This window comes from Meleagris gallopavo, chromosome 2 (assembly GCF_905368555.1).
Source record: "Meleagris gallopavo chromosome 2, MGAL_WU_HG_1.1, whole genome shotgun sequence".
NCBI lineage: Eukaryota > Metazoa > Chordata > Aves > Galliformes > Phasianidae > Meleagris > Meleagris gallopavo.
Window position 1 is genome coordinate 19,747,593 of NC_139405.1, and position 26,677 is coordinate 19,774,269.

Here is a 26,677-nt window from a genome sequence, read left to right on the forward strand (position 1 = left end):
GTACAGATTGATCTGCTGACAGAGAGTTGAAGGAAGATTCTAAATCCTTAATAACTCCAGTGGGGCTTGGCCCCGGTAAGAAAAATCCCATTCCTCCCTTGCATTGTCTGTTTTCTGTGGTTTGCAGATACCAGCTGTCCCTCACGTGTGTTTTACTGGCTGGAAGACGTAGATGAGGAGTGAGTCCATGAATTGGTGTTCTGAAGATGAAATGCTACATAAACTCATAGAGTGTACCACCTGAGGACACTACTACTGACATGGACGTCATTATTTATTTATGGATGCTTTAATCAGGAGGAGCTTTTTTGTAAACATGAATTGCTGGGCTCTTTCCTTGAGGTGTCGTTTCTTGTTTCATGCTATTGAAACTTTAATCTTAACTTATTATGACTCCTTTGTGTTGGTCAGCTCTCAGGGACATTTCCCTAGACTTGAAAATGTGGGAGCTTTCAAGAATGTGTCAACTGTGCCAACTCAAGCCACCTGTGGGCTGCCAGACCGAAGTACTTTTTGTTATAGCTCAGTAGCTGCTGAAAGTATTATGTCCTGCACTCAGAGGTTTTGTGTTCAAGAATGCCCATACAGGTCATCACCTCCTTCATATAAACTGCTTTTTCCTGAAGGCCTTGGCACCTGTGTCACAGAGGACAAAAAGGACTTGTCTCCAGGGTCCTTCAGCAACGCTTCAAGTTTTATTTTTCATAACCAGAAGGATTGCTTCTCTACTCCCCCAATACTGAGGCTGTCAGCTTCATTTACGTTAACTGTATGGTTGAAACCTGAGCAAGAAGGTGTAATGTAAGTAGTATTGAAGGTGTTTACTTTCCTGGGGCTCTTAAAAAAATTGATCATTGCAGTCAAGAACATTATTAGCAAGCTATTTAAAATTTTAAAAAGCTGCAGTGAGAAACTCTGACGTTTTAAAGTTGTATTTTGTTTGGGATCTTTGCAGATGTCAGGACAGTAGGCTCAGTTTCAGTAGCATTGACTCACATGGAAGTCCCGTTGTTGCAGTGGAAACTATTTTTACATAACACACGTCGCTATTCTTGACAATTGAAATGTATATTCCTAATTCACATTCCTCCTAAAAACTGCTATAAAAATGTGTTGCCAGGGCTTTTGCTTCTCTCTTGATGGGGAGGGAAAAAAATCTAAACTTTTAGGAATCGCACAGTTCTACTCCTTAGACAAGTGAGGAAACACCCTCAGATCTCCCCAAATGAATATTTTAGTACTATAGAGGAGTGACCATAATAGATGTTGGCTGAACTGGAGATCATATTACTGCTTTTACAGAAGATTCCACTATTAAGACTACTAATGAAGTTTCGCTAAGCATTCTCTCTTATGCACCTATGTGTTGCATAGTTCAGCGAATAGGATTATTCAAAGTAGTCTTTCAGCTTGGTGGGGCATTACTGCAATTAAAAACTTGCTTTTTGGAAAGCTGATTTACAAATTCTGCAGAAGAGTTCTATCTATGGATCATAATATGCAGAGCCTCCTTGTCCTTCTCCTAATTATGTAGGTCCTGTTTAAAGTGAAAGCACAGGGAAAATTATAATACATTTCAGGATATATATCAGAAATGCTTTTGCACTTGTGTTCTAATTGCTAGAATTAAGATAATGCATAATATTGAATGCTTATTTTGCATGCTGCCATGAAACAAGTTGCTTAAGAGTGAGAAAATAATCTGAAACATTGGAAATGTGTGAAATTAAGTCTGCTTTAATGGAAGGATAATTACTTTTTTAAAAAACAGCAACCTCCGTATAGAAATAATGGTTATTGAAGGGAAAATAAATGAGACCTGGAGGGCGAAAGTGACTTCAGTTCAAGCTTAAGGTAAAGCAGATAGGATGAAGGTATATGTGAAGCTGTCTGTGGAGCTTTGGCCTAGTGTCTTTTGCAGACAGTATTTTCTAAATGTTTGAATCTCAAACATGAGAGAGCCCATTCCTGGGGTTGTCTTAAGTTGTAAGTTCATGTCTGCATGCGTACAGGCATATCAGATTCTCATCCAGCAGAGCATATCTTAACTTGAAGTAGAAATGTCCAGCTAATTTCTAAGAAAGCTCTTGTGGCAGTGTGTTGAGTGAAATCTGTGGAACTCTTGTCAGTGGGATAGGCTGTTCTTGCATAGAGCCTGAATTAGTGAAGTGTGTGTGCTTAGTTTCAAATGATTAAGTGCTATACAGAAACCAGACTCCCTATATGTCTGATTATCCATGGGCTTGTATAAAACATTACTTTCCTACTGCTGCTGTGTTAATAGCACGGGATGTACGTGTTTCTGTTCAGTGGACTTTATAGATAGCTTTAAAATCTAAATGCTTTTATTCAATTTTTTTAGAGGTTTGCTTCATTCCTCTGCCTTGTGAGTTTGCTAATATTCAAGGTAGAAATGACAGTGGTAGAGCCCAGTATTGAAAATTGAAGTTGGACAACATTTCATCCAGTGGAGAGGATGATATGCTGCTGTCCAGACTATTTTTTTACTGTTTAACAAAAAAAAAATGTTCGTCTTCCTCACTAAAGGAATGCAGAACTCCAGTCCTGGGGAAGGTTTGGAGGAACAGTAATTGCACATGTATAGCCCCGGAAGCTTGACTTGGAAGGCATCCTAGAGAAGATAAATGATTTAACTGCAAGCTAAGATGTCTTCCTTATTATTTTATTGGTATAGTGATTCCTTCAGGCTGGTAGAAGTTTGACTTGCCAGCTGTCCTCCGTTTTGCATTCTCTGATGTGGAGATGTTATTTGTGAGACTTTTAAGTCCCATTATTATATTGGGGGACTCCACTGAACTGGGCTTAATTTAATAGTCTTTGTGCTGCTACCACACCCTTAGATGGATCATAACTCATTTTACTACTACATTTAGAATAATTTAAATGTTAACAAGCTATTTCATTTACTTAAAAATTATTCTTTCATGATGTACAGTAGGCCCATGTTTTTTGGATATTTTATAATGTGTGTAGATCTTTGTAGGCATGCTTTTAAGTCCCCTCGTATTGGAGATTTTAAATGCAAGAGAACAGTGAGAAAACACATTTGTAACTCCAATCTTTAAATTTATTTCCCTTTAGGCAGTATGTGCAGTAAGTGAGCAAACCTCTTCTGTCTGACTTGCGTTCTTTTCTTATGCTTCCTCTCATGCTGCATGTGCTCATCAGTTAATCTAAAGGTTTTCAGAAAACCTGTGCATAGAACATAACACAGTCTGGGAAACAGAATATGGTGATAACCCTTGGAAATAGAGTAGGATAAGACTATGAGTAGAAGCTTAGCATATATGAATAATCATTACAGACAGCTTGTTTCACTTTACCTTGAGTTGGGCTAACTGGAATTTAGATGGCCAGAGAATAATGAAAGTTGAAGAAAAATGAGCCAGGACCTTCTATGCACAAAAAGATGTGGTGAAATGGCCTGATTGTGAAGTGGGCAGTAGGTATGTTGCTGCTTTTTTTAGAAAAAAGACTACGATTGTATCCAATTGCCTTATATTAATTCATGTATTTTGCGTAAGTACTTAGACAGAAGTGGGATGTCACCTTGAAATACAGTATGTCTGATTTTGAGCCTATGCAGATGTTGCAAGGTACTGTAGTTAATGTGAGAGGATCAGCAGTGCCTCTAGATTAGTTTCTACCAAATTTTACTTTGTTGATCTCTGTGGCTTTGTTCTTCCTTCAACCCCACCATCAAGAATGCCAGGAATTGGCTCTAGGAGATTGTAGGTTAACAGAAGTTGGGAAATTCATAAAGAACTGTGGTTTCTCTCTGAAATCATAACTGGGATGGAAAATAGTGCTCCCATTCAGAACTTACGCTTATGCCTATATCGCCTATATTACTACTGCTTTTTTTTTCATTCCTCTGTTTTCTACCTTTTGATTTTTCTTTTTTAGTAGTGAGTCATAATCCGCATTTGTTCTTTTCAGTTTTCAAAGTGATGTACATCAAGGTCACTTGCCTTCTTAAAGTTTTATCCCCTTTGGGGATAAAAACAATGCAGGAATGTTTGTTTTAGATAACTAAATTAAACAAAAAACGGGATTATCCAATTATTGTTTATCCAGGAACTGGCTAAATCCAGTTCCTAAATATTTTGCTACTTAGCTGAGCCTTTCCTCACATTTATTATCTAGCAGAACTAGCGTGTTTACAGGCAAACAAAATGTTGAAAAGATCAATCAACAATATATTAAGACACATGATTTTAGTAAGGTTTTCTAAATAAATATCTGCATTTTGCAAGTTATTCTGACAACATTCCAGGAGACTAAAATGGTAACAGTTAATCTTTCCCTTGGTTTTAAATGTAAGTCAATGAATATTGGTATCAGACAACAGCATTTTGATGCTATTTCTATAATGTGTAGCAGTGAGTACTGTAGAAAAGTGAAGATTTATTAGTGGGAAAGTTGGTTTTCTAACACTGAGTTAGCGCACTTGTTATAGCAGTTGCACCAGACTGAATATTTGGTTTTTCATGGGTAAACTGGGGACTGGATTTCTCAAGCAGATGAAATGGAATACTTTTTGTTGTAGTAATGGTTAGATTCATAAATAAAATACATAGCTGATTCAAAGCATATGTCACCTATGCTTTCTCAGGGCTCTCAGCATGGTGGTTGTTCATTTATTAAAACTATTTGAACACTTAGAAATGGGTCAGTATAGCTAGTATTCTTGTCCTTATATGTCAGTGTTGCATTTGATATTGAAAGTGAATGAAGTCTCTATGGGGGGGAAAAAAAAACTAACAAGTGGCAAGGTAGCCACCTGACCTTGATTTGGTTTTATTGGAATGGGCTGCCCAGGGAAGTGGTGGAGTCCCCATCCTTGCAGGTTTTCAAGAATAGGGTGGATGTGGTACTGAGGGTCATGGTTGAGTGGGCATGGGGATGATGGGTTGATGACTGGACTAGATGACATCAGTGGTCTTATCCAACTTTAATAATCCTATGATTAGGGGCTTGAATGCACTACAGATTAAAAATATGTATGTTGCAGAGTAAGATATAAAGCCTTTGGTAGTTCTTATGCTTAGTGCATCCTGTGACTTTCACTGTCAGTGAGCATCTTCTCAAGATCTGTGTTTTAACATTTATTTTAATGCATTCTGGTTAGCATCACTTTACAGGATAGCACCTTGGCAAGAATGTGTATATATGTGTGCTTCTGACCTTACGTTGTTTTTCTTGGTTATTTCCAAAGGTGTGTGATAGAAAAGGCTATTGATGGGCAGACTGTGTTCAAACTCACAATATCTGAGAAAGAGACCATGTTTTATTATCGCACAGTAAATGGTTTGCAGCCACCAATAAAAGTAATGACACTGGGGAGAATTCTTGTGAAGAAATGGATTCATCTTAGTGTGCAGGTGAGTAAAAGAAGAAAACCTCCTTAATATTTGTTGAATTACAACACTTGTGTGAGAATGGCATAACTGTATAAATATCTTCACTAGAACGGATAAACTGGGGAATGTGACAGATAACTCTTGAGTCGTGTAGGTAAAGATATTAATTTTTGAGTGCCTATCGAGGTGATTGCTAATTTCACACTGGAAGGAAAAGCTGTACACATTTGCTGAGCAAATAAGACTGAAAATACTTGCCCTTAAGAGCAAGAGTATTTGCAGTGAAGAAAAACTGCTTATTTTCATCTTAGCAAAAATCATGAGTCTGAGATTACTCCCTAAAAAAGACAGTGTCATCCTCATGTATATGTACAAACATATTGAGAAAAGTGTCCCATTTAATTCTTAAAGCTTCTTATAGTGCATGTAAGTGAACATGTAAGGGTTTCTTCAAGTTCAGTCAAGCTTGTTAGTTAGAAAGCTATTGCCTCTTACTTTAAAAATATATTTCGGAGTTGTTAAAACACTTATGTTCTAATAGTCTTCTGTTGATATAGCGTTTTAATAAGTACAAATATCTGCTGAGGATAAAGCAAAATTGAGTTAGTTAAAAAAAAAAATTAAATCAGCAAACAAATGCAGAAGAATTTAAAATGCATTCAGTTATTTGTGTGCCTAGTAATTCCCTGCAGACACTCCTAGTAAATTCTTGTTTGTAAGCCAAGTTCAACTAATAATTACAAAACAAAATTATCAGGTATTGAAACGTTAATCTTCTCCTTCCTTCATTTCCTTTATCTGGTCTGCTAAACTTCATTTGGTTTACAGCGCAATCAAGGAGAGTTTTCCTGCTTTCCTGAAACTTGCTAAAAGGTATTGACTGTGATTTGGATTTTTAGTGCTGATCTTGTCACTCTTAAGAAGTATCTAAGCTGATGTCTTGATTTTTTTTTTTTTTTTTGCAGTTTTCTTTTTTCTGGGATAACAGTGTGGTAGTGTGAATAAGATTTTTGCTATTGGATTAAAAGAGTGACCTTAAGGTAGAACTAATGAACTCTACACTTCAAACACTCCAAGGGTGCTATATTACTGCTGTTGCTGTCAGCCTCGTTTTGTACTAGTCTTAGAAACTGTTAAAGCCTGGCATAGTAAAGGAGAGAGTGAAAGGGCTGGATTTAAATGTACACACTATTTTAAATTGCATTACAAAGAGCCCTCAAGTGCTCCTTAGAATTTAGTAATTTGTTTCTTTGGACTGCTGTTTAGTGCACAGGAGGAATAAAGATGCGTGGTTTTTAGACCCTTACAGGGTCTACAGGGCGTAATAATTTTTCTATGTTTCTGAGCTCAGGGTTGAGCTTTACATTCTGTGATTTGTTGTGTTGTTCATCTTGGTGTTAAAGATGATAGTGGCTGCAGCATGACTCGTTTAGCCCTAGGTATGGCTGTTAAACTACAGTTAAAGGTTTAAAGTTCTTTAAACTTTTAGCAGCTGTCCAAAACATTTTTTCTATAAATACAGAAATAAATGGAGAAGGAGATTATGAGAGGAACTGTACAGAAATACAGGGAGTGCAGTGATAAGACAGTAGGATAATAAACTAAACGAGTAGATTTAAATGAGACATGAGGAATAAAATTTTCACTAGGAAGGCAGTGAGGCAGTGGCACAACTGCCCAGAGAGCTGCGAGTGCCCCATCCCTGCACAAGGTCAGGTTGGATGGGGCCCTGGGCAGCCTGAGCTGGTTGGGGCAGCCCTGCCCACCACTGGGCGGGTGGGTTTTAAGAAGATCCCTTCCAACCCAAACCATCGTGTGATTCTGAGTGAAAGTAACATTCATATGAAAGTGTTTATACCTTCAAACTGTAATAGCATTTGATGATAAGGTGGTTCCCAGACATCTGCCATCTCAGCCTTGTCTTCAGCAGATGAAAAAACCCTTCTGAGAATAATGCACACTGTGGTTTTATAGAGATTAGGAAATCCCTTTAAAGACGAGGGGGAAAACTTGGAGTCACACTTAAAAGTACAGATCATCCAGTCTTTGCACAAGTATGACTTTTGACTGATCACCCTTCTCTGCAGGCAATGACCTGGCAGTGGGCAGGGGCACTGCAGTGTGCGGTGGGTCCTTGTGTGCTCTGTTCGTGAGATAACGTAGGTGAAGGCAGCAGGGGGAGCTGTGGCAGAGTGCAGCCATAGACGTTACTACTGCTGTTTTACAGAGTAAACTTTCTCTTCTGTTGAGGCAGAAATAACTCCTGCAAAAGATTAGCGCGCTGAGTTCTGTGACAGTTTTGTAGATGTAGCCTGGATTTTCAAGCAGAGACAAGTGCTGGGACTGATGTCAGTGGAATAGAAAACTTTGGGGTTTTCCTCCAGACATGCTGGTTTTAAAGTAGATCTGGTGTCATCAGTGGAGTTGCTATATAGTCTTCCACAGAAACAAAAAGGAAATTGTTCTTCTAATAGAGATGCCGTATATGTGGCTGTGATGTGAAGTCACAAGCTAAATGAAGAATAGATTTAGCAAGTTTTCCAGTACTTACCTGAATTTGGCATGTGTCAGAACACTGTCTGGCAACATTTTTCTACGGGACATCTTACCAGAGCTGGATGATGCATCTTCATGTTAAAAAAAAAAAAAAAAAAAAAAAATCTAGTCAGAATTGACATCTTGCTTGATGTCTTTTTTGGCTGAAAAGAAAAATGTTTGTGAATGTTTTTTAGACAACCAAATACTATTTCTGATAAGACAGTTGAAAATGTGGAATGCATGTTATCATGTATGTGATTAAACTTGTATTTATGAAGAAAGGTATAACAAAAAAAAAAAAACCAAATAGTGCTCCTGTATCTGGAGTTGTATCTGGAAAGATGGGATGCATCTATTGTAAACAGTATGTTACATAAAACACATCCTCTGTGTATGAACCATAACTAGAACAGCCTTGTTCAGACTCTTTTTTTTATGCACTTAAAATTTTTAGATAATACAGTTCAGATACTATAGGTAACCGAAGGTATATATGGTGATATCTCTTTTGTTTATTATGAAAATGTTTTAACTGTGTCAGAGATTAATTTTCCCTAAAATTCAAATTAGAAATATTAAATGCTGCAATTAATATCCCTGGATTTGAATATATATGGCTTTACTAATAGAGGAAGCATATTTACTCCTTATTTTCTCTGAGACTATAAAAAAAAAAAAGAGTAACTTCTTCTGTTAGTTCAGTGAGAATGTGTCTTCATAGGGAATGTAGCTTGTAACTGTGGGTCAAAATAGGTGACTTGTAAGTTCTATTGGCGATAAGCCTGATGAAACTCTTTCTATGGAATATTGTAAAGTATTATTCAAAACCATGCATAATAGTACATACTTGACTGGTGGCGGGGAGACTGTCTGATTTGGTTGCTCTCTATCTTTGACTGGAGGAACAGCTAAGGGAAACTGACATCTGGTCTCAGTAACAGTGTTCATGGCAGACTGGTGAATTCTTGTTTTTGTTTTGGTTGTGGTTTGCAAGAAGAGCGTGTGATGTAACTGTTCATGAGAGAGGTCCTCAGCTGAGGAGTTAAGATCCATGGCCATTTTTGAACCACAGGTGTGCTTATATGAAACTGATTCAGACCAAACCTCTCCAAACCCAAGCAGAACTGGGAACTTGAAGACACTGAAGTTAATATGGTGAGCTAGAAAAATGGAGGTATTTGTATGTAAATGCTAAGAGAGAGAGGAGCTTGAAGTACTGGTAGCAGATGTGAAGCTGATCATAAGAGCAGAAATGTGATAGGGTGGCAGGTATGTCTGGAAATCAGCCATAGGAGCATAAGAGCTATTCAGGAATGATAAAAATGAAAGCTGAATGGTGGAATGACATCAAATAGTAATTAAATAATAAAGAAGAAAGGAAAATCAGATTTAAAAGAGTTTCTTCGTAATAAGATAATTCTAGTAAAGAAGAAAGCTAGTGAATTCTGCTGGAGTAATATAGGATTTCAAATTCTTAGGTTTGTATTTAGATGTGTTATTCATTAGACAACTACTATTGAGAACTGTGGTGTTGAATAGACTTATGCTCTAGTTTATAGCTGGGATGTTAGAGGAATTTTAACAAGAGGACCTAAATATTTTCATGCAGAAAGGTTTCTTTGCTAACTAGAGGATCTACCAGCTTCATTATGTGATGAGTGCATTAGTAGAGATGTTGGTCTCAAAAATAATGTTTGAGATAAAAAAAAAAAAATTCCTATTTATTCTGGTTTCAAAAAGAACAAGCTAACAGGATAATTTCAGTGAAACGAGACAAAGTGAGAAGCCTAGACATCAAATGGGAAAAGTTCTGAGTGTCTTCAAAATAAATGCTGTTAAGAGGATTCTTTACCCTTAAGATGGGAAGAAATTGAGGTACAGTACTCAGGCTTATATGAGTGAATAAGCACCTTTGCAATTAGAGGTGACAGTCTACAGGCACAGGGGAATGGGGGAGGAAATTTGCAGAGAAAAGTAGGTAGGAGTAGAAATAAAACTGTAAAGAAGTCAAGCTGAATTAGATTTTGCAATGACAGTTAAGTAGTAAACAGGTTATTAAGATCTTAGACATAAGTAGGCAAGAGGGTGAAGATGTGCTTGAGGTTAAGGATTATTTCACTAAGGTCCGAAACCGAACAAGTGATGTGAAGACAATTGCTCAGCCCCTCCCACAAGCAGATTGTTGCCCAGCCAGTGTCTGAGCAACAGCCACCATAGAAGACAAACCTCCAACTCCCCGAAATCCTTGTTCTATTCCATTTTATTGTTAAGAGTAATGTGTGGAGTAGCTGTTTGTTCTGCTTAGGTCAGCTGTGTCTCCTCCAAACTACTTGTCCAAACATAGCTTACTTGCAGGAGTGGGATGGGTAGAACGTAGTGGGAAAAGAGAGGGCTTGGAACTGTTGAAGCACTGTTTAGCAATAGCTAAAATGTTAGTGTGGGTCAGCACTCTTTTAGCCACAAATCCAAAATACGGTACAGCACAAGCTGCAGTGAAAAAAGTCAACTTCATCCCAGCCAGAGCCATACAAAGAGGAAGGAAAGGAAGGATCTTGGCAGCACAGACCTATTTGCCTTGACACAGTGGCATATGAGGATTTAGAGAAGATTTTGAAAGAATAGATAAAGATGTGGAGGTAAATGGAAAATGGGATAAAATGAAACATGGATTTACTAAAGATAGCTCATCACTGTCTAACCTCTTAGCTTTTTTTTTTATGAGAAAACTGATTTTCAAGCAAAGTAAATCTGTCAGATTTCCTCTATCTGGAGTTCAGTATTAGTATTGATGTGACACCCCATGAGAAGTTGTAAGAGTCAAAGAAAATGCTCATGGGGAGGGGTAGCCATAGATACTGCTCAAAGAAATGTGTAATCTATAGAAAAAAGTACAATTCTTTGAAAATCAGTCTTTGAGTCTAGTATTATGTTTTCATTAATGATCTTGACAGAAATATTAGGAGTGTACTGATACTATCTGGTAACATCATATGGACAGGCATAATCAGAAAGATGAACAGGAAAAATTGAATGACTGAAAAGGTTACTAGGGTGACAGGCACAAAGTAAAATTTGTTACTGTAAAATTAAAGGTATTAACTTTGAAACCAATCACAAAAGCTATTGCAAAGTAGTCAAATATCAGAAATGGCTGAAGTAATTACCCCAGGTGGCAGTTATGACTTGCATGATGCGGCCTTTAAAATCATGTGTTGGGGAAATGCATCTGGAGAGATCTTTCAAGTTGTGATAGAGAAGCATTATTGCTGCTGTTCCAGTCTGAGGTTATGTGTAAAATTTTGTGTATAGCTTCAGATGTTCATATTTAGAGAATATAATTCAGAGCAAAGGTACTAGATGTATGATGATAGTGACAGGTGCCGTGTACACCTTAGAGAATATTTCAAGAACCTTCTTTTGGGATTTGACTACAGTGAGGAGTAAGATCTTACTGTTTTCTTCTCTAAATCTGTTGGAGAATGATCACCACACAGGAAAAAAAAAAGGAGCTATTTAATTTGGAAATGGAGTCTGTTCTATTGCAACAGACTATTCCTGAAACAGTCTTCAGATCAGAATACCAGGGATAAAGTTATTTTTTTTTAAGCACGGTAACTGTCCTAAAAAGGACAGTGTGATACAGCGCATCCAATGGGAGAAGACGGGAATTTGTATCACCGATTTGTGAAGATGGACTAGGGATTTTTTTCCTTTTCATGCAATATTATGATAGCAACCACTGCCAGAAGTGTGTTGAGGATGAGTCACTAACAGTCTTGAAACAGACTGGAAAAAGGGTACTTGAGACTAGATGGCATCAGTCTAACAATAACGTCATTCTTTTTAATAGTTTATGCAGTCTTAATATGTCATATGTTGCTGACAGAGCTGTTGGTGATCTGTTTGTTTGCTCTTTAAACTCCATAAACATTTGAGAAAAGTCATCCTCGAATAGTTCTGCTGAGGTAAGTTGGAGTGGATTTGCTACAAAAGGGAATTTTGACCACTTTTCACACTCTCCAATTAATGGGACTTGTTTTTATTTAGTGAGGTCTTCCTTTATCTTTCACTGCTTACAGTTTGTAAAGGAACTTTTTTTTTTTAATCCTCTGCAATATATAACAGGTCTTTAAACTGTGAACTCTGTTTCCTTGAAAGTACTGTCACTATTTTGGTTGATTTCAGTAAGTGAGGATCAAGTCCTTGAGACTTCTGAGAGTTTTAGAGTCCTGTGTTTGATTCTGGCTTAATGATATTTACTGCTGTGTCATTGTAGGGCCATATTAGCAAAAAAAAAAAAAACCAACAAAAAACAAAAAACAAAACACAGCAACAACAAAACACCTTGATTGTAGATGCACAGTGGAATAAAGAAAACATAGAATATATATAATTAAATGAGTCTAATATGCACTGAAGTGAAGCCTCAGGGAAACTTAAAATAAGATCTTTCAAAGAAATCTAAAATTTGAAAGCATAGGAATGCATGATTAAGGCCAGCTGTGTACCTCATCTCTGCATAGTGATGCCGGTATCAGATATGTGGCACTTAGTAACAGCAGCTTCACTATGTATTTTTTCTTATAGTTTCACTGTTAAGGGTTTCTCACTTTCCCTTTGATACTTCAGAATTTAATTAGTTAAGAAGGGTGGAATTTAAACATGAATTTTCAGATAAATCCAAAGCTGCTGAAACAAGAGATTCTTTGAGAACATGTCAGATTGATGTATTTGTTTTATACGTAGTGTCTGCAATTATAAAAATAATCTTTTTACTAGCTTTTATTTTGCCTGATCATATCTGTGTAACTGCCGTGTTTTGGCAGACTATAGCACATTAAAAGCTTTAGAAAGTAAGTTTAAAATCTAAATGTGGAAAGGTAACCATGACTGAATTACTCTCCTGGGAGTAAAATGCTCTTAGAGTGCCTATTGAAATCAGCATTATCATTTCAATACATGTCAAATATGAGTCATTTCCTAGTTTAGGCAAAATTTCTTTATAAATCTTTAAATCTTCCAGTTGTTTCAAGAAAAGGTTAAAGAACTTACAATTTAATGAGACCGCTTTACATCATAACTGTTTGAGTATCGAGAGAAAACTTGTCCTTTCCAATTTGTGAAATACTTCTATTTTCTACACAAGTTCTTGAGTACATCTTAAAAATTGCATTAAAAGCAGGTAGCCTAAGACTTAAAAGCAGGAAAACATTTTCTCTATACATGCTCTGTGTGTATTTTACTAAATAAGGAGTTTTTAATGGTATATTCCCCAAGTTTAGTAAGAATATAGGAAAGCTGGGAAGCATTTTAACTTAACAAATCACTTTGTTTTCCTACTTAGTATCCATTTGGAATAGTTTGTCTATCCCAGAAAGGGAGGTAAGAATTTGAATCAACTCTGCGTTTATGGCTTTTGATGCAGTTGCAGTTGTGTGCTGAAAGTATTTCAAATCATATTTAGTACCACATTCCCAACAGACGAGAAATAAAAACTGTTACAGTCTCTATAATGTATTTGGCTGTCTGTTTGTTGAAACAGTAAGCATGGCTCTCTTGGAAACTGATTTGTCACTTAATCTGCTGTGAGTGCAGCTTATTCAGATTGTACTGCTGAACTTGCAGCCTTTGGGGTCTCTAACAACTTGTTGTGCTGCCTCCAGAAGTCCTATTGTAGTGGCTGTCTCTTCTCATGGGCCACAGTTGCTAGGATATAAACTGTTTTTGTTCTGCAAAAGAAATTTTAGATTTGCACGCTGCCACTAAAATTATTTCCTCAGCTGCTTAGAGGGGAATGTATTGAAAGGTGAGGAACAGAATAAAATATATTCAAGTGCTTAATTCAATATTAAAAATAGTAGAAATTGCATAGCTAGAGTTAAAAATTGAGAGAAATAGATCTACGCTCACAGTGTTCTTTTGACACATAATTGTTTCCACATTGCTAGAAAGCTGATGTACTGAGAGAAACAAACAAAAAATACAGTTTGACATAGGAACCCTCAATCCTCAGTTAATCTCCTACAGGCAGTATGAGCATGTGTTCAAGTGGGTTCCCAACTTTATATACTACTTCAGTCCGATGACTACTCTTCTGATTGCACATTTGTGCACTTTAGTTGTACAGCAATTTTGAGAGATGGGAGTTAGCGGTCTGCTTGAAATGACTTGGTATAAAAGATGGAGATAACACAGGGTGCATCCACATTAGAAATTTTGTGTACGTGAAGATTTTATGCAGGTTTGCCTTCTGTTAATAACTGGAGGCTTGTGGTATACACCAGAAGGGCACTACTGATGTGTTTGTATTTGATACTTTTCTGAGGAGACTAAGCTTGATATTTAATCCTGGAATATCATCACTTGGCAAAGATGTAGCACAGACATCATGAAGACAGAAGATTCTCCAGCAAGTAGATCAGTGTGCAGAGGGGATGAGTAGGGAACTGAAAACTGGTTCAAACTTTACAGGTAGAGATGGACCACAGATACTGAACCATTGTCAATTCCTCATTATGTATGATAGTTACTAAGTAAGTTTTTTTTTGCAAGAAACTTGATCCTTTCTTGTTGTTCTAAAAACTTTGTGAATACTCCCAAATAGAGCAGCTTTTAAAATAAAAACAAAATTTCTGTATCTGGTTCAGGTTTCTCTATCTTAAAGATGAGAACTTAAGTTAGAAGTCTGATCAAGAAATGGAAGATGAAGCTTTGACATTTTCTTCATGCAACTTATGTCATTTGCGTGAACACTTTCATGCACATTTCTTGCAAGCAGCAAATGGAAGGTGACAAATTACATGTGGTAGGTCTTGTAAAATGCAAAATCCATACATGAAGTGGCAGTCTACAGATCTTGTAGTCTCTGCGTGTATAATTCCAGCTTGGCTAGAATTGATAATTGCTTGCATGGGTGATGGTGAAAGACTCCTGTCCAGGTATCTAATACCAAAACTTCAGGTTAATACTGCAATATTTGCATTGTGTAAGAACAACTGCATTGGTTTGACAGTATTTGGATATTCTCTCCTTCTAAAAAGAGTAGATGCCCAGAAAGAGCTTTTGCTCAGGTACATCTGACCTCTTTCCTGATAACCAGTGTCTTTGGAATTACTGAAGTAAGGCTGTGTTGAGTAGTCCCTGACTGACTTACCTTTAATTTAGCAGTCTTTTTTTATACCTTTTATTTTTGGTGTCTCTGGAACCCTTTGACAATGAGTTACTAAGGTTTATGAAGCTCTTCTTTGTTGCAAGCAGATTGGTTGTTAAATTTTTAACTTCTTCAGTAGGTTGTTTCCCATATTTTATCTATTTGAGAACTTAATCACAGATTGTTATAGTTAGTTTTAAACTGGAGTACTAGCTTGATTTGTACTTACATTGAAGTAATTCTGCTGTTTGGTCATCCTCATTGATCTTAAATTTTTTTTTTATTACAGTTTCTACCACTATGATTTTTGAGGATGCAAAGGTCAGAACTCCCCTTGTGTCACTGCAGAAATATGTAGTGCAAAGTATCTGGAATAATAACAGAGCTGTGTGGATTTGTTCATAATTCTTTTTCTTCTCCAATTGCCATTCAGCATTTTGCTCACTAGTGTATTACTCTCTGCAGAAATATAAGACCTTTTTTTTCTGAGCTTTGACTTCAACTTCATGGATGTATTAACTACAACTTTTTCACCTCACTAACCACTGTTTTCAAGGCTATGCAAAACGTTAAATAACAGAAGTAGTTGGAGTTAGCTAAATTTCTGTCTGAGAAAGCATGGCCATCAAACCTCTGTCCAATTTCCAGAAACCTTGCTGGAAAAACAGTGTATTATGTTGGTTAGTCTGTTCTAATTCACATGTCTGAACTCCTTCAAAGAACTCAGAGCTGGAGCCTGATTTCCTTCCAGAAAAGTCATCTTGCTTTTTCTAGTATTTACTCGTGGTTTGGTTTTTTTTTTGTTTGTTTGTTTCAAACAATTAGTCATATATTGACTTGACTCACTGGATTGTGAGAACAGTTGCTGCAAGACTTGGTCGCATACTGTCTGTAATTTGAACTTCTGTGTTGTTCTTCAGTCTCTTCCACTAGCTGAAAATCATATAGGTTTTCCTATTTCTGCTGCTTTTTGATCGCTCATAGCATATAAAGAGTCAAACTGGATTGCTGCTCTTTTGCTGGAATTTCAAGAGTGCTTTATTCTATTTGAAGGACTTTTATCCTTCTCTTTAAATTGTGCTTATTGACACCTTCATCTCTGCTGTTGATCAGTAATCTCTGTGACTCTTCTGTGCTAAAACTCAAGGCCTGTATACTAAGGTACACAACAAACCACTGGGAACTTTCTGAGGAGCCTTCCCTGGTTCTCTCCTGGTTCATCTGCAGTAAAATGTGGTTGAGGGAGCTGCTTCACAGACTTCTTCCTTTAGCTTTTTTCAAAGATAGACTGCCAAAACACAGTCCTCTGAAGTCAGGTTTTGTCTACTAGTTTAGATCTCTACTGCAAAGCTTTCATGAAATGCTTAGTAACCCAGGAGAAAAGCAGCTAATTTACACACACAAAAAAAACCCTACAAAACTGAAGGTAAATTGTTATCAAAAAGTGCTGGAGAGTTACAGACAGTGAAAGGAAGACAGCAGGATGTAGAAGGGATAGGATTTTGAAGTAAGTTTGTTGGGAGGAATACAAATGGAATCAAATAATTTTGTAGATACTAGATCATGAAGGCAAATCTAATCCTTAAGGGAGAAAATAGGACTTTATTTGCAAAAATTGTATGTTTCCTCTAACTGGATACATTGAACTTCTGTGATGAGGCATTCAAAGAGAAGAGTACTTATTTTCTTATTATGTAAGTAGTTACAGAGGCAGAGAGAGGGATTTCAACCATCCATCCCAGCATAGTTGTTCAAGTGCTGTAAAACCAATGCATTCTTGGATCGCATCTGGGAGTGGCTTACCAATGTGAGTATGGGGCAGTTCAAGATGGTTCAGAATTCTCCACATGTAGGCAACTGAAAAGACCAGAATTTAACTTACAGCTGATAGTGCAATACAGGGTTGATAATTACACATTAGTAACTGTTCTCTTCATTTGTGCAGGTCTCTGCTTATTCTTTCAGTATTGTAGCACAGAGACTTTATTCAGAAGGGACATTTCATTTTACATCTACATCTCATCCTTAACTTACATGATTACAAGTAGTTCAGGAAAAATCAGAATCTGTTTGTGCTGTATGTTTTAATGGAGGAGGCACAGAAAAATGTGCATTGTTGTGACATGATCTAAAATGTAAAGCCAGACATTTTGTTTCAATTAATTTTGGCCAGTCAATTTCATGTAACTGTTTTAGCTGCTAAAAAGAAGCTTGTCAAATCCTTAACGTGCCTCTTCTCACATTACTATAGTGATCCTTGGAGCACGGATTTGTTCTATGACTTGGGAAAAATAGTCATTATGGAGCAAGAAAGCAATTCTTCTGTGTGTTTTCAGATCTGATGAATAGAATCCTTTTATTATTCTTTATTGCTTGGAACTCATTTGCAATGCTGGAGTCTCTTGTTACACCTTTATGTGTAAAAATAGTAGTTACTACAGTAATTAGAGCGAAGCTTATTTGTGAATTACTTTAGTTTTTTGTGTTGTCTGTATTTGAAATCTTGACCTCTAAGTTCTCCCACTCCTCTGCCAAGATATGTTTATTCTATATTAAGGCATCATTAATAGATTGAAACAAGAGCTAATAGGGTTAACACAAAATAAGGGAATTTTTTCAGTGGTACAGTGCTGGCTGGGATAGAAAGGAGCAGATCTGTAGTTAGCTGTTTTAAAGTTTAGTATTAAAACAATACTGGTGATACACTCACCAACAAAAAAGTAAATGAAGATTGCCATTCCATAATTGGGATGTGTACTTTGTGGCAGAAGGATCAGTACTCTCCAATTCAACATTTTGAAACAATATTTACTTATTTAAATACTAGTTCTTTAAAAATGCAGACCATTGCAAAATCTCTTCTCACATTGATCTGTCTTTGTCTTTGGCCTTGTTTATCAGATAACTGACATTGTGGGTTGTATCACTCAGTGTGTAACAGTACTAAAATTACCCTTGTCCAAAAAATAAATGACATACATGATTCTTATTTGGTATCTTTCTGCTTTCTGTTACTTACATTTTTCCAATTTCAGGGCTTTATTCATGAAATATCTATAGTTTGTCTGAGTCTGTAAACCACTGGGCCACTCTGCTTTCCAGTTACCTTCTGATTTCGCTGTTTGGGGTCAAGTTGGTATTAATGCATGGCTTATTCTTGAACAGAAAGTTAGTTGATTCAGGAGCAGCCCAGGGTCCCATCATTTTCTTCCCCTTTTTCCTCCCTTTTTTTAATTGTATGTTGTTCTTCAGGGAGTTCAAGCTGAACTACTGGATCTGTGAACAAAAAGAAAGACTTGGATTGAAGGAAAACCATTTCCCGTTGAGAAGGGATTAACATTGTAGAAGATAGTGAAAAAGAAAAGTAAAGGAGGGCAAAGAGAAAAGCTAAATATCTTTTATACAAATGCTAGGAGCATATGTAATAAGACTGCTGAATTGGAGTGACATGTTTTCAAGGATAAGAAAGATATTATTGGAATAAGAGAGACAACCAGGAAAATGAAGAGGGATTTAAAATGCCAAGATACCGAGTTCTAGTGAAGAGAAAGTTAATATAAAGCTGGAAGAGATGTAACAATATTGCTGAAGGATGATACTTAATCTTCAGTGGAGCTTCCCCCCTCCCTTTCTTTTTTCCCCTAAAGTTCAGTAGTTTGCATACAAGTTAGAGGCAATTTGATATAGCTGTAATTCTTGACTGTTGTGCTTGACTTACAGATAGTCAGGAAAAAAATGCTGAAACAGTTAAAATATTTATTAAGATGTAGGATGGATGCCAAGGAAGCCAGAGCTTTAATTTGAAGGAAAATTATAGGGTATTGAGGAGGACAGGTTACTAGAGATTAGTTAAAATTAACTGTGTTAAAACTGCAAATGAGAGCATGTTTCCACTTTTACTGTAAGGTTGCTCATTTTATTCAGTTATAGAAACAATCTATGCAAAAAAGATGCAATCACTATCATGATGGAAAGATTGTAAATACAAATCTGTATGTGAAAGGAAGGAGCAAAAAATCATAAAATTATGACATTTGAAATGGTCATGGGGTGAGTATACACTAGATGGTGAAAGCAGCCCTAAACTTATTGATTTTTAGCAAAGCTAACTTTGAAGGGAAGCAAAATGCTCCTGAGACTTTTGCCTGCAATCCTGTGATGAATGGGAAATCCACTCCACACAAGTAGAGAGTACATAGTGTATAAAACACATAGAAAGGCCACAATTAAAATTCATCCCAGTTAAGTCGAGAAAAGGAAAGGCCGATATGGGCCTGAGGCAAAAGAAGGAAAGGCAAAGAGACAACTTGCCCCTCCCGACCCTATGCTTTTTCCTTCCCCTTCGCTGTTCTTTAGCATTTCTTCTGCTATCCCTTTATCTTCTCCAGCCCTTCTGTTTCATGACAGTTCAGTCACTATGGTCCCCTGATGAGGTTTCTTCTTCAGGTCTCTGTTTTTCTGTACACTGGATTTCTCAGAGCATGAGCACAACTGTCCTGTGTGTTCAGAACATGTATGAGCCTCTACCCCCCCCCCCCAACCCTATTACTTGCATTCTGCATCCCCTTAAACACAGTTTCAAGATTGAAGTAATTGATGTTTTCTCTCACAGTTTCCTTTGTTTGCAGCTCTGGGATGATTTAAATTCACAGTATGATGAGGGAAGGAATGAGGCAAAAGGGAAGGGTGGGCAAATAAGTGCATGTAACAACTCAAGTAGACAATGGGGCTATACAAAACAAGCTGCTTTAAAAAAAAAAAAAAAAAAAAAACATTCTGTAGCATCTATCACTGAAGTAGAAGGACTTCTCTAGGAAAGAAGGGTCAAACAACCAAGTAAGAGTTGCAGGTGGTATTCATTTCTCTTGTGCAAAATGTACTGGATGCACAGTTTGGGACTTAGCATTCTTTCTATTCTCCAGCATCCTCCTCCCATATACATGTGTTATCAGAAATAATGTTTCAAGAAAATAGCTGTGAGGAAGTAAGTAAATTGATTGTATTAACTGAATCTGAGTAGATGTAAAATGCTTAAGCTGTAGTTAATTTATAGCATCTGAAGGTCTGGCCCTTAACAAAAGCAAGCATTTTATTTTTTTTTAAAAGGCAAACTTTATTTTTTTATAACTGAACAAAGATGTTAATGACAAAAGTGGGTTTCAGAGAGCTTTAATGGGACAGTGATGAAAGAATGAATGGACTTTTTTTGTCAGTCAGTTTGTGTGTGTGTATATGTCACAGTGATTTATTAACTGCAAAAATTGACTATGGCCACTGACAATGACCATGTGGTCTTATGGCAGCCAGCTGATGACTGACCAGTTTTTGAAGATGGTATGAGGGATCATAAAGTTTACTTCCCTGTGTATTATGATGATAGTTGCATCTATATTTAAAGCTTTCTGTCACCGGAGCACTCTTGGTGTTGTCAAGCTGTCTATTGGACTGGATGAGCTGCAACTTCTTGCAATTGAATGTCAATAAGACCAAAGCAATTTTGGTTGATTCATAGTGCCAGCTTAAGTATATTCACTTGCACAGATTACATTTGACAGATAGTTACCTTCAGCTGAACTCTGTGGTTAGAAGCCTTGGTATACTCTTGACAGTGAGCTTAGAGTTGATGCCTTATGTTTATTTCATATCCTGTTTTTGCCTTCCTAATACTGCATGTGTATGTCTACATTTAAATAAATTCACAGCTGAAGTACTAGTCAGTCCACTTGTTATCTCTGGACAGAATGTTGTGATGAGTCAATTCCAGTATTTTAAAAATGGTGTGCTTTTTTTTTTTTTAACCATTCAGGCAGTTTTAATTTCAAAAGGCATCTAGTTGAGGATTTTTTATTTGGAACTCCTAGAAAAGCATACGTTGTCTATTGACAAGAGTAAAACCAGAAAAAAAATAAGTAGACGATAAAATCGAAGATGAAAATGTTATTCCTTCTGGAGTGGTTTTTTTTTTTTTTATTCTAGTAGTTTGCTAGTGTGCAGGAAACTATATTTAACAGAGGTGTTATTAAGCCCTGTTATATCAATGAAAGTTAAGATCCTCTCGTTTCTGCAACAAGATTGTGCATGGTATCATCAAATACAGATGTACGTGCATCCTCTATAAATCTTGTAAAGAAAAGCTTCTTCCCAGGTCTTTTCTTCTGGCAGTCCAAAAATATTCTGGGTTAATATATAGTTTAATTCACTTATTCCCTTGTTCCTACGTATGGTAAACTTAAATATTTTGAAGCTTCATTTGCAGTATGCTGAGGAAGGACTGAATTCTGAATAATTTCAAAACATTTCTCTGTGTAGTCTTCTAGTCAGCTTAAAGTAGCATCTTGATTTTGTAGAAAATTCAGTTACTTAATGTCAAATCGCTTGCATGCCTGCTGTTTCTACCCAATTCAGTAGCCGTTTTTAAAATATGCAGGTGATTTTTCTATTTTTCTATGAGCTTAAATAAGTGATAAAAGGTAAACTTTGGAGTTTTTACATCCTTCTTTCAGTGATCATTTGGAGTGCAGCATCCTTAATAAATTACCATGTTTGGAAAGCTCTGATGATAGGGCAGAGCTAAGATTATATTTTTATCTACTGTTAAAAAATGAACCTCAATCTACAGTTATGTTGGCATAATTTCCTTTTAAAAATGGATGGTCAGAAATAAAGGAATGTACCTGTGAGCATTCTTTATAATACTAAATTCCTTGACCACAGTATTACTTAAATTAGTGAATGGCTTAAGACCTTCTTGTTTTCTTCCTGTACAATGCTCTTTAGCCTGAGAGCCAAAGATGTGTGAAAAATCTTACTTTGGAAAGAACATAGATGTAGCTTGCTTCTATTATCATATGTTCTTTTCCTTTAAGCTTGCAAACAGGCTACTTCCAACACTTGAAATACAGAGGGATGGATGGTCTAGGCTTGGTTGGAGGTGCAGAGTTCTAATTAGAAATTTATTTAATTTAGCAGTAGCGGGTGAAGTAAGACCTATGCGCTTGATTTTCTTTGCTGAAGTATAGTGGGCAAAAATCAAAGAGTGTAAAGCTTTTAAGGAACTGTAAGAGCTATTTTAAGGCAGTACTACTCCTCTCCTCAGCTTGATCACATCCAGACTGTAAGGGTAGGGAAAGAGTGACCAAATTTGTAAATGTCACCAGTCTGATTAAAGTTAAGCAATATGCAGAGGTCCACACACAATTATAGATATGTCAGGATACCCTAACACAGTTACCTATATTTATTCATCTATCATCTATACATCTACCTATTATAAGTTAACTCATTATCTCTTGCTAAGCTTTAGATCTGCAAAATACCCCTTGTTGTCTCCATTTTCATTCCAAATAGAAAATTAAAATTTGAAGACCAAAAGATTGAAAGTGAATTCTCTATAGGTGGCTCTAAGAGGATGGAGGAGGGGGTAAGACTACTATAGATTTTGGTGGAAGAAAGACATCTGCCCAAACATTCCTAACAAACATTATGATTGCCAAAATATACTTACACTTCAAAGGTGTAGTAATGCTTATAGAAGTTATTACTGAATTATCTGTTCAGCCAATGTTTTAAACTTGATTTAGACTGCATGTGGCATATATTGTAAGTAGAGAAGCAATACCAGATTATACAAGCAGCTTGTACAGTAGTGCTGGTTAGCCCTGTGGAGTGGAGTCCTGACACAGTTGCCGAACTTGAGCTGTGGAAACTATTGCATCTATGTATCTACCAAAGCAGTCATAAGGTGGCTGATGGGCTTATCTGAAGGTCTGGGAGGAGTACAGGAGTTGTAGGGTAAACTTTATTTCTTACTTTTTATAGTAGTTCTAAGAAAAATACTTACTTTGGTGGGCACATACAGTGTTCCTATCTGTCTTTATGTGTGCTTAAGAAAAAAAAGTTAAATGTGAATGTAATAAGCTAAAAAGGAAAACAAAAATGAACGGAATAATGTGAAGAATCAATAAATAGTATAGTAAGGAGAACTAGAAAGCAGAGAGGCAGAACTAGGAGAAGGGAAAGGTTCCTTTGAGAAGGATGCTCAAAATGCTTACATCCTGCAATTTATTCAGTGAAGAAAAGTGTTAAACTGTGGTAGAAAGTTGTCTGCCGCTTCTGATGTACCAGTTTAGGGGCACATAGTTCAATTTTTAATGATATGTAAAAGGCAGATGTGGTGGTTTTCTTTGTCATTACCTCTGCTTGAATCACAGCATAATATAGATTTGTACTCGTGCTAATAGTTTTTCACACAGTGTGAAACACAAAACATCCGTTTGTCCATTTTGTATTCCTTAGTCAATATCACTGACCTTTCCTCTTTATAAAAATTCACTTAAAATATTAAAATTGCGTTGCAGACTTTGTAACTGCAGCTTCAGGAAGACTTGCAATTATGCAAGAAAATAGCAAAGTACCTACCTATGTGTCTCATCTCTCTGATATGCAAAATCCCCTTAATGCATCTTCTATTAACTGTTATACTTCTGATTCACATGTGCTCTCAGGGTAGAAATGTGAACCCGCGTGTCATCCAATGGTAGAATATGCTGTATATCTTCATATAAGCAGACAAAAAGAGCATATTTAGACAGGTTGAAGGTGAAAAAGATTTTTATGTTCAAGTTTCTGATTACACTATTATAGCAGCATCACTAATTCCCTTCCTTCCATCTATTTTCTTCTTTCATCTGTTGTCATTGGTGACCACTGTTGATTTGTTGACTCTATTAAAGTATTCAAGGAAGCCACAGGCCTGTCATTTTGGTCATAACCTTAATCTGTTTTCTCACCTTGGGAGAAAATGTGTTAATACGCTGTCTGTTTCTATAGTGAGCTCATTGAAGAAGTTCTTGTTGCAACAGATCTGCAATATGTTTAGAAGAAAAAAATGTTTTTTATGAGTCTTGACTATTTTAACAGAGAGCAAGCTGTGCTTAGGAAGCAACTTTTGTAAGGACCATACCAAATTAAGTGAGCAATTGTAACTGAACGCTGTGCAGTAATTTTTGAGCTATGTGAGTCACAGTTTCTTCTGATCTGTCAGAATCTGATTCCTCATTATTTCTGAATGATTAAGCAAATCATTTATGCTAACTTCTGCTTTCATTTATATCTTTGTACATCCTGTATAGCTCTATTGACTTTGGAGCTGCTTAAGGTTTTACAGCAACTAAGTGGAGGGGTCATTTCTGTTTCTGCCTGTTGGCTGTTCTGGAAAATAAATGCTTTACCCAATAAACTGTGTAGCTACTCAGTTGCTGTTCATAAAGCACATCAAAATTCTTAGAATTTTGTGTAGTTGTCTTTATAATAATAAATTTCTATTTCTGAGAAACTTATTGATGTGTAAATAGAGCTTATTTAAAGGATAAGCTAACGCAGATTTTTTTTTCCTACAATTTGTTCAGTTTTTGCTTGTTTTCTCAGTAGAGAAGCAAGGTCTTAGTTTTAGCTTGTATTTAATTTTAAAATTTTGTTTGCATTTGCAATTAACTAAATTTGCATTTGCAATTTAAAAATTAGCTGGTTTTTTTTCCCTCCAGGTTTAGTTTACAAATCTCTAGTATTTACCAGGATACAGTTTGGTGTCTGGTGTGTATTGTAGTTTCCTGAACTGCACCTTTTTCATCATTTGGAAATAGCAGTGTCCATTTACATACACTGGAATGTATTCCTTTTTCTTCTATTTATCTAATGACAAATGTTTGGTCCTTGTTTGTTCTGTGTCAATCATTCCTGTTCCTGCCATCTGAGACTTTCTTTGATATAAATAGAATTAGGAACTGAAGTTACAGTTGAAGTGTTTGGCATCACTTAATTGGCTGGAAAACTAAATAGGCTATAGTTGGTATCATTTGGCTTGAAATGACTGGAAAATATTTTGCTTCTTTTATTTTTGATGTCAAGTCCTTTCTATTGTGGAACTTCTCATCTATGGCCTGCCAGTGTGGTAAGGAATCCATATGATTTCTGTCTTGTTAGATGCTGTGATCTAACTATTAGAACAGTAGATGAGAAGAAACTTTAAGATTAAATTGTACGTTGTGGTATTAGAAGCTATGATGAGTAAGAGTTAAAAAAAAAAACAGTATATTTAATCAGTAAAAGAGATTAAAGTTGTCTTAATTTATCTGAAATACTATAATAAATCTTTTTCATGCAATTAAATATTAGAATAGGAAAAATAACCTAATGGTAATATTGCATTTTTAAACATTATTGCATTAGAGTATTGCATTATTAAACAATGGTGCATGCATTAGGGATTCTTTTTCACACCTCTACTTGCTATTTTAATTATTAGAAATAATTTTGTACAACGTGTAGACAGTATTAGGACTTTTTTAATGGGAAAATCATACAGATGCAAGAAGATTGCAGCGTCTGCTGAAGGAGAATTCACTTAATTTATTTTACCTGAAATGATGCAATTTGATTCTACATAGATGAGATTAAAATGGTCTCAGTTGCTTTTATATGTATATTACAGGGCATTTCAGTGACAGGATGATTTGTGTAAGTAAAAAGTGTTTGATGCTTAATTAGTCCAGATATCACACATGGTTATTGTTATGTAATTAATGTGTATGTTATTACCTGACAGCCCAAACTGTATAGACTGGCATCCTGGAATTCTCACAAACTGATTTGGACTGAAAAGTAATAATTATAGCTCAGAAAAGAAAAGGGGGGGATCCGTGTAACTGTTTCATTTACTTGAGACCTCAAATTTATTCTGCCTTTATGCTAATAAGGAAGGTTAGGTTTCTTCTGCAAGGCATATTGAGTGATTTTACTGAAATTCTAAATTTTATTTAAAAGAAAAAGAGAGAAACAGCCACCTTAATTTTTCGATCAATCTCTATAGTCTGTGCCTTTGGGAACTACCAGTTTCTGCATTCAAGGAACAGCAGCTTAAACTGATGTAAAGAAATCCATGGGAAGTTACTAAGTGTATAGAAACCATGTTAGGTTGAGAAAATCTTAGAGCTGCCAGTGCTTTGAGGGTCAAAGAATATTTGGAAGCAGTGTCATTCGTCCTTACTCTTCTCCCATATGCTCCTCTTCTGCTTTTTGCTATTGTTAGTCCCATGGTCTTTGCTTGTACAACTGCTCTGGATTTGACTGTAGTGTTATTTTGCTATGAGGTTGCTGCAGTATAGTGGAAGTTTCTGTAATTAGTTAATACATGAAAATACTCTAGTTTTTTCTTCCATGATTGCTCAGCCAGATCTAAAGTAGCAACACTTAAGCTAACTTGCATTATTTTGCTTCCATGACTAGATTTTCAGATGAGAAAATGATTGTAATGCCTTTGCTGTCCACATCTAGTTTCATAACAGTACATTGCCCTTTACTGATTTTTTTCTTCATTTTGCAATGTGGTGACCCATCAGGGTAATTTTTCCTAGGTAGGTAGTGGTTGGATTTGGCATAATTTGGAAAGAAGTGATTCAAATTGGCTCAAAGGACAACTGACTTGTGAACAGGGACCTTCAAAGAACTTCATTTCAGATGTGTTAAGTGAACTTGCTTTTGGCTTTGTTGGCCCAGCACCTCTCATCTTGAAAGTTCTCCTGGATCATGACAACAATCTACTAGAGGA

The 26,677-nt window shown here is 36.3% G+C and overlaps 1 protein-coding gene across 1 annotated transcript in view; it reads left to right on the plus strand.

Annotated features, from left to right (window-relative positions):
* Positions 1-316: 316 nt before the first annotated feature.
* The window catches only part of USH2A (usherin), a 377,385-nt gene continuing 351,024 nt past the window's right edge, over positions 317-26,677 (plus strand). Inside the window, exons 1-2 of the mRNA XM_085219239.1 lie at positions 317-801; positions 5,240-5,405. Coding sequence (XP_085075365.1) covers positions 317-801; positions 5,240-5,405 — 651 coding nt within the window. The remainder of the gene's footprint in view (positions 802-5,239; positions 5,406-26,677) is intronic.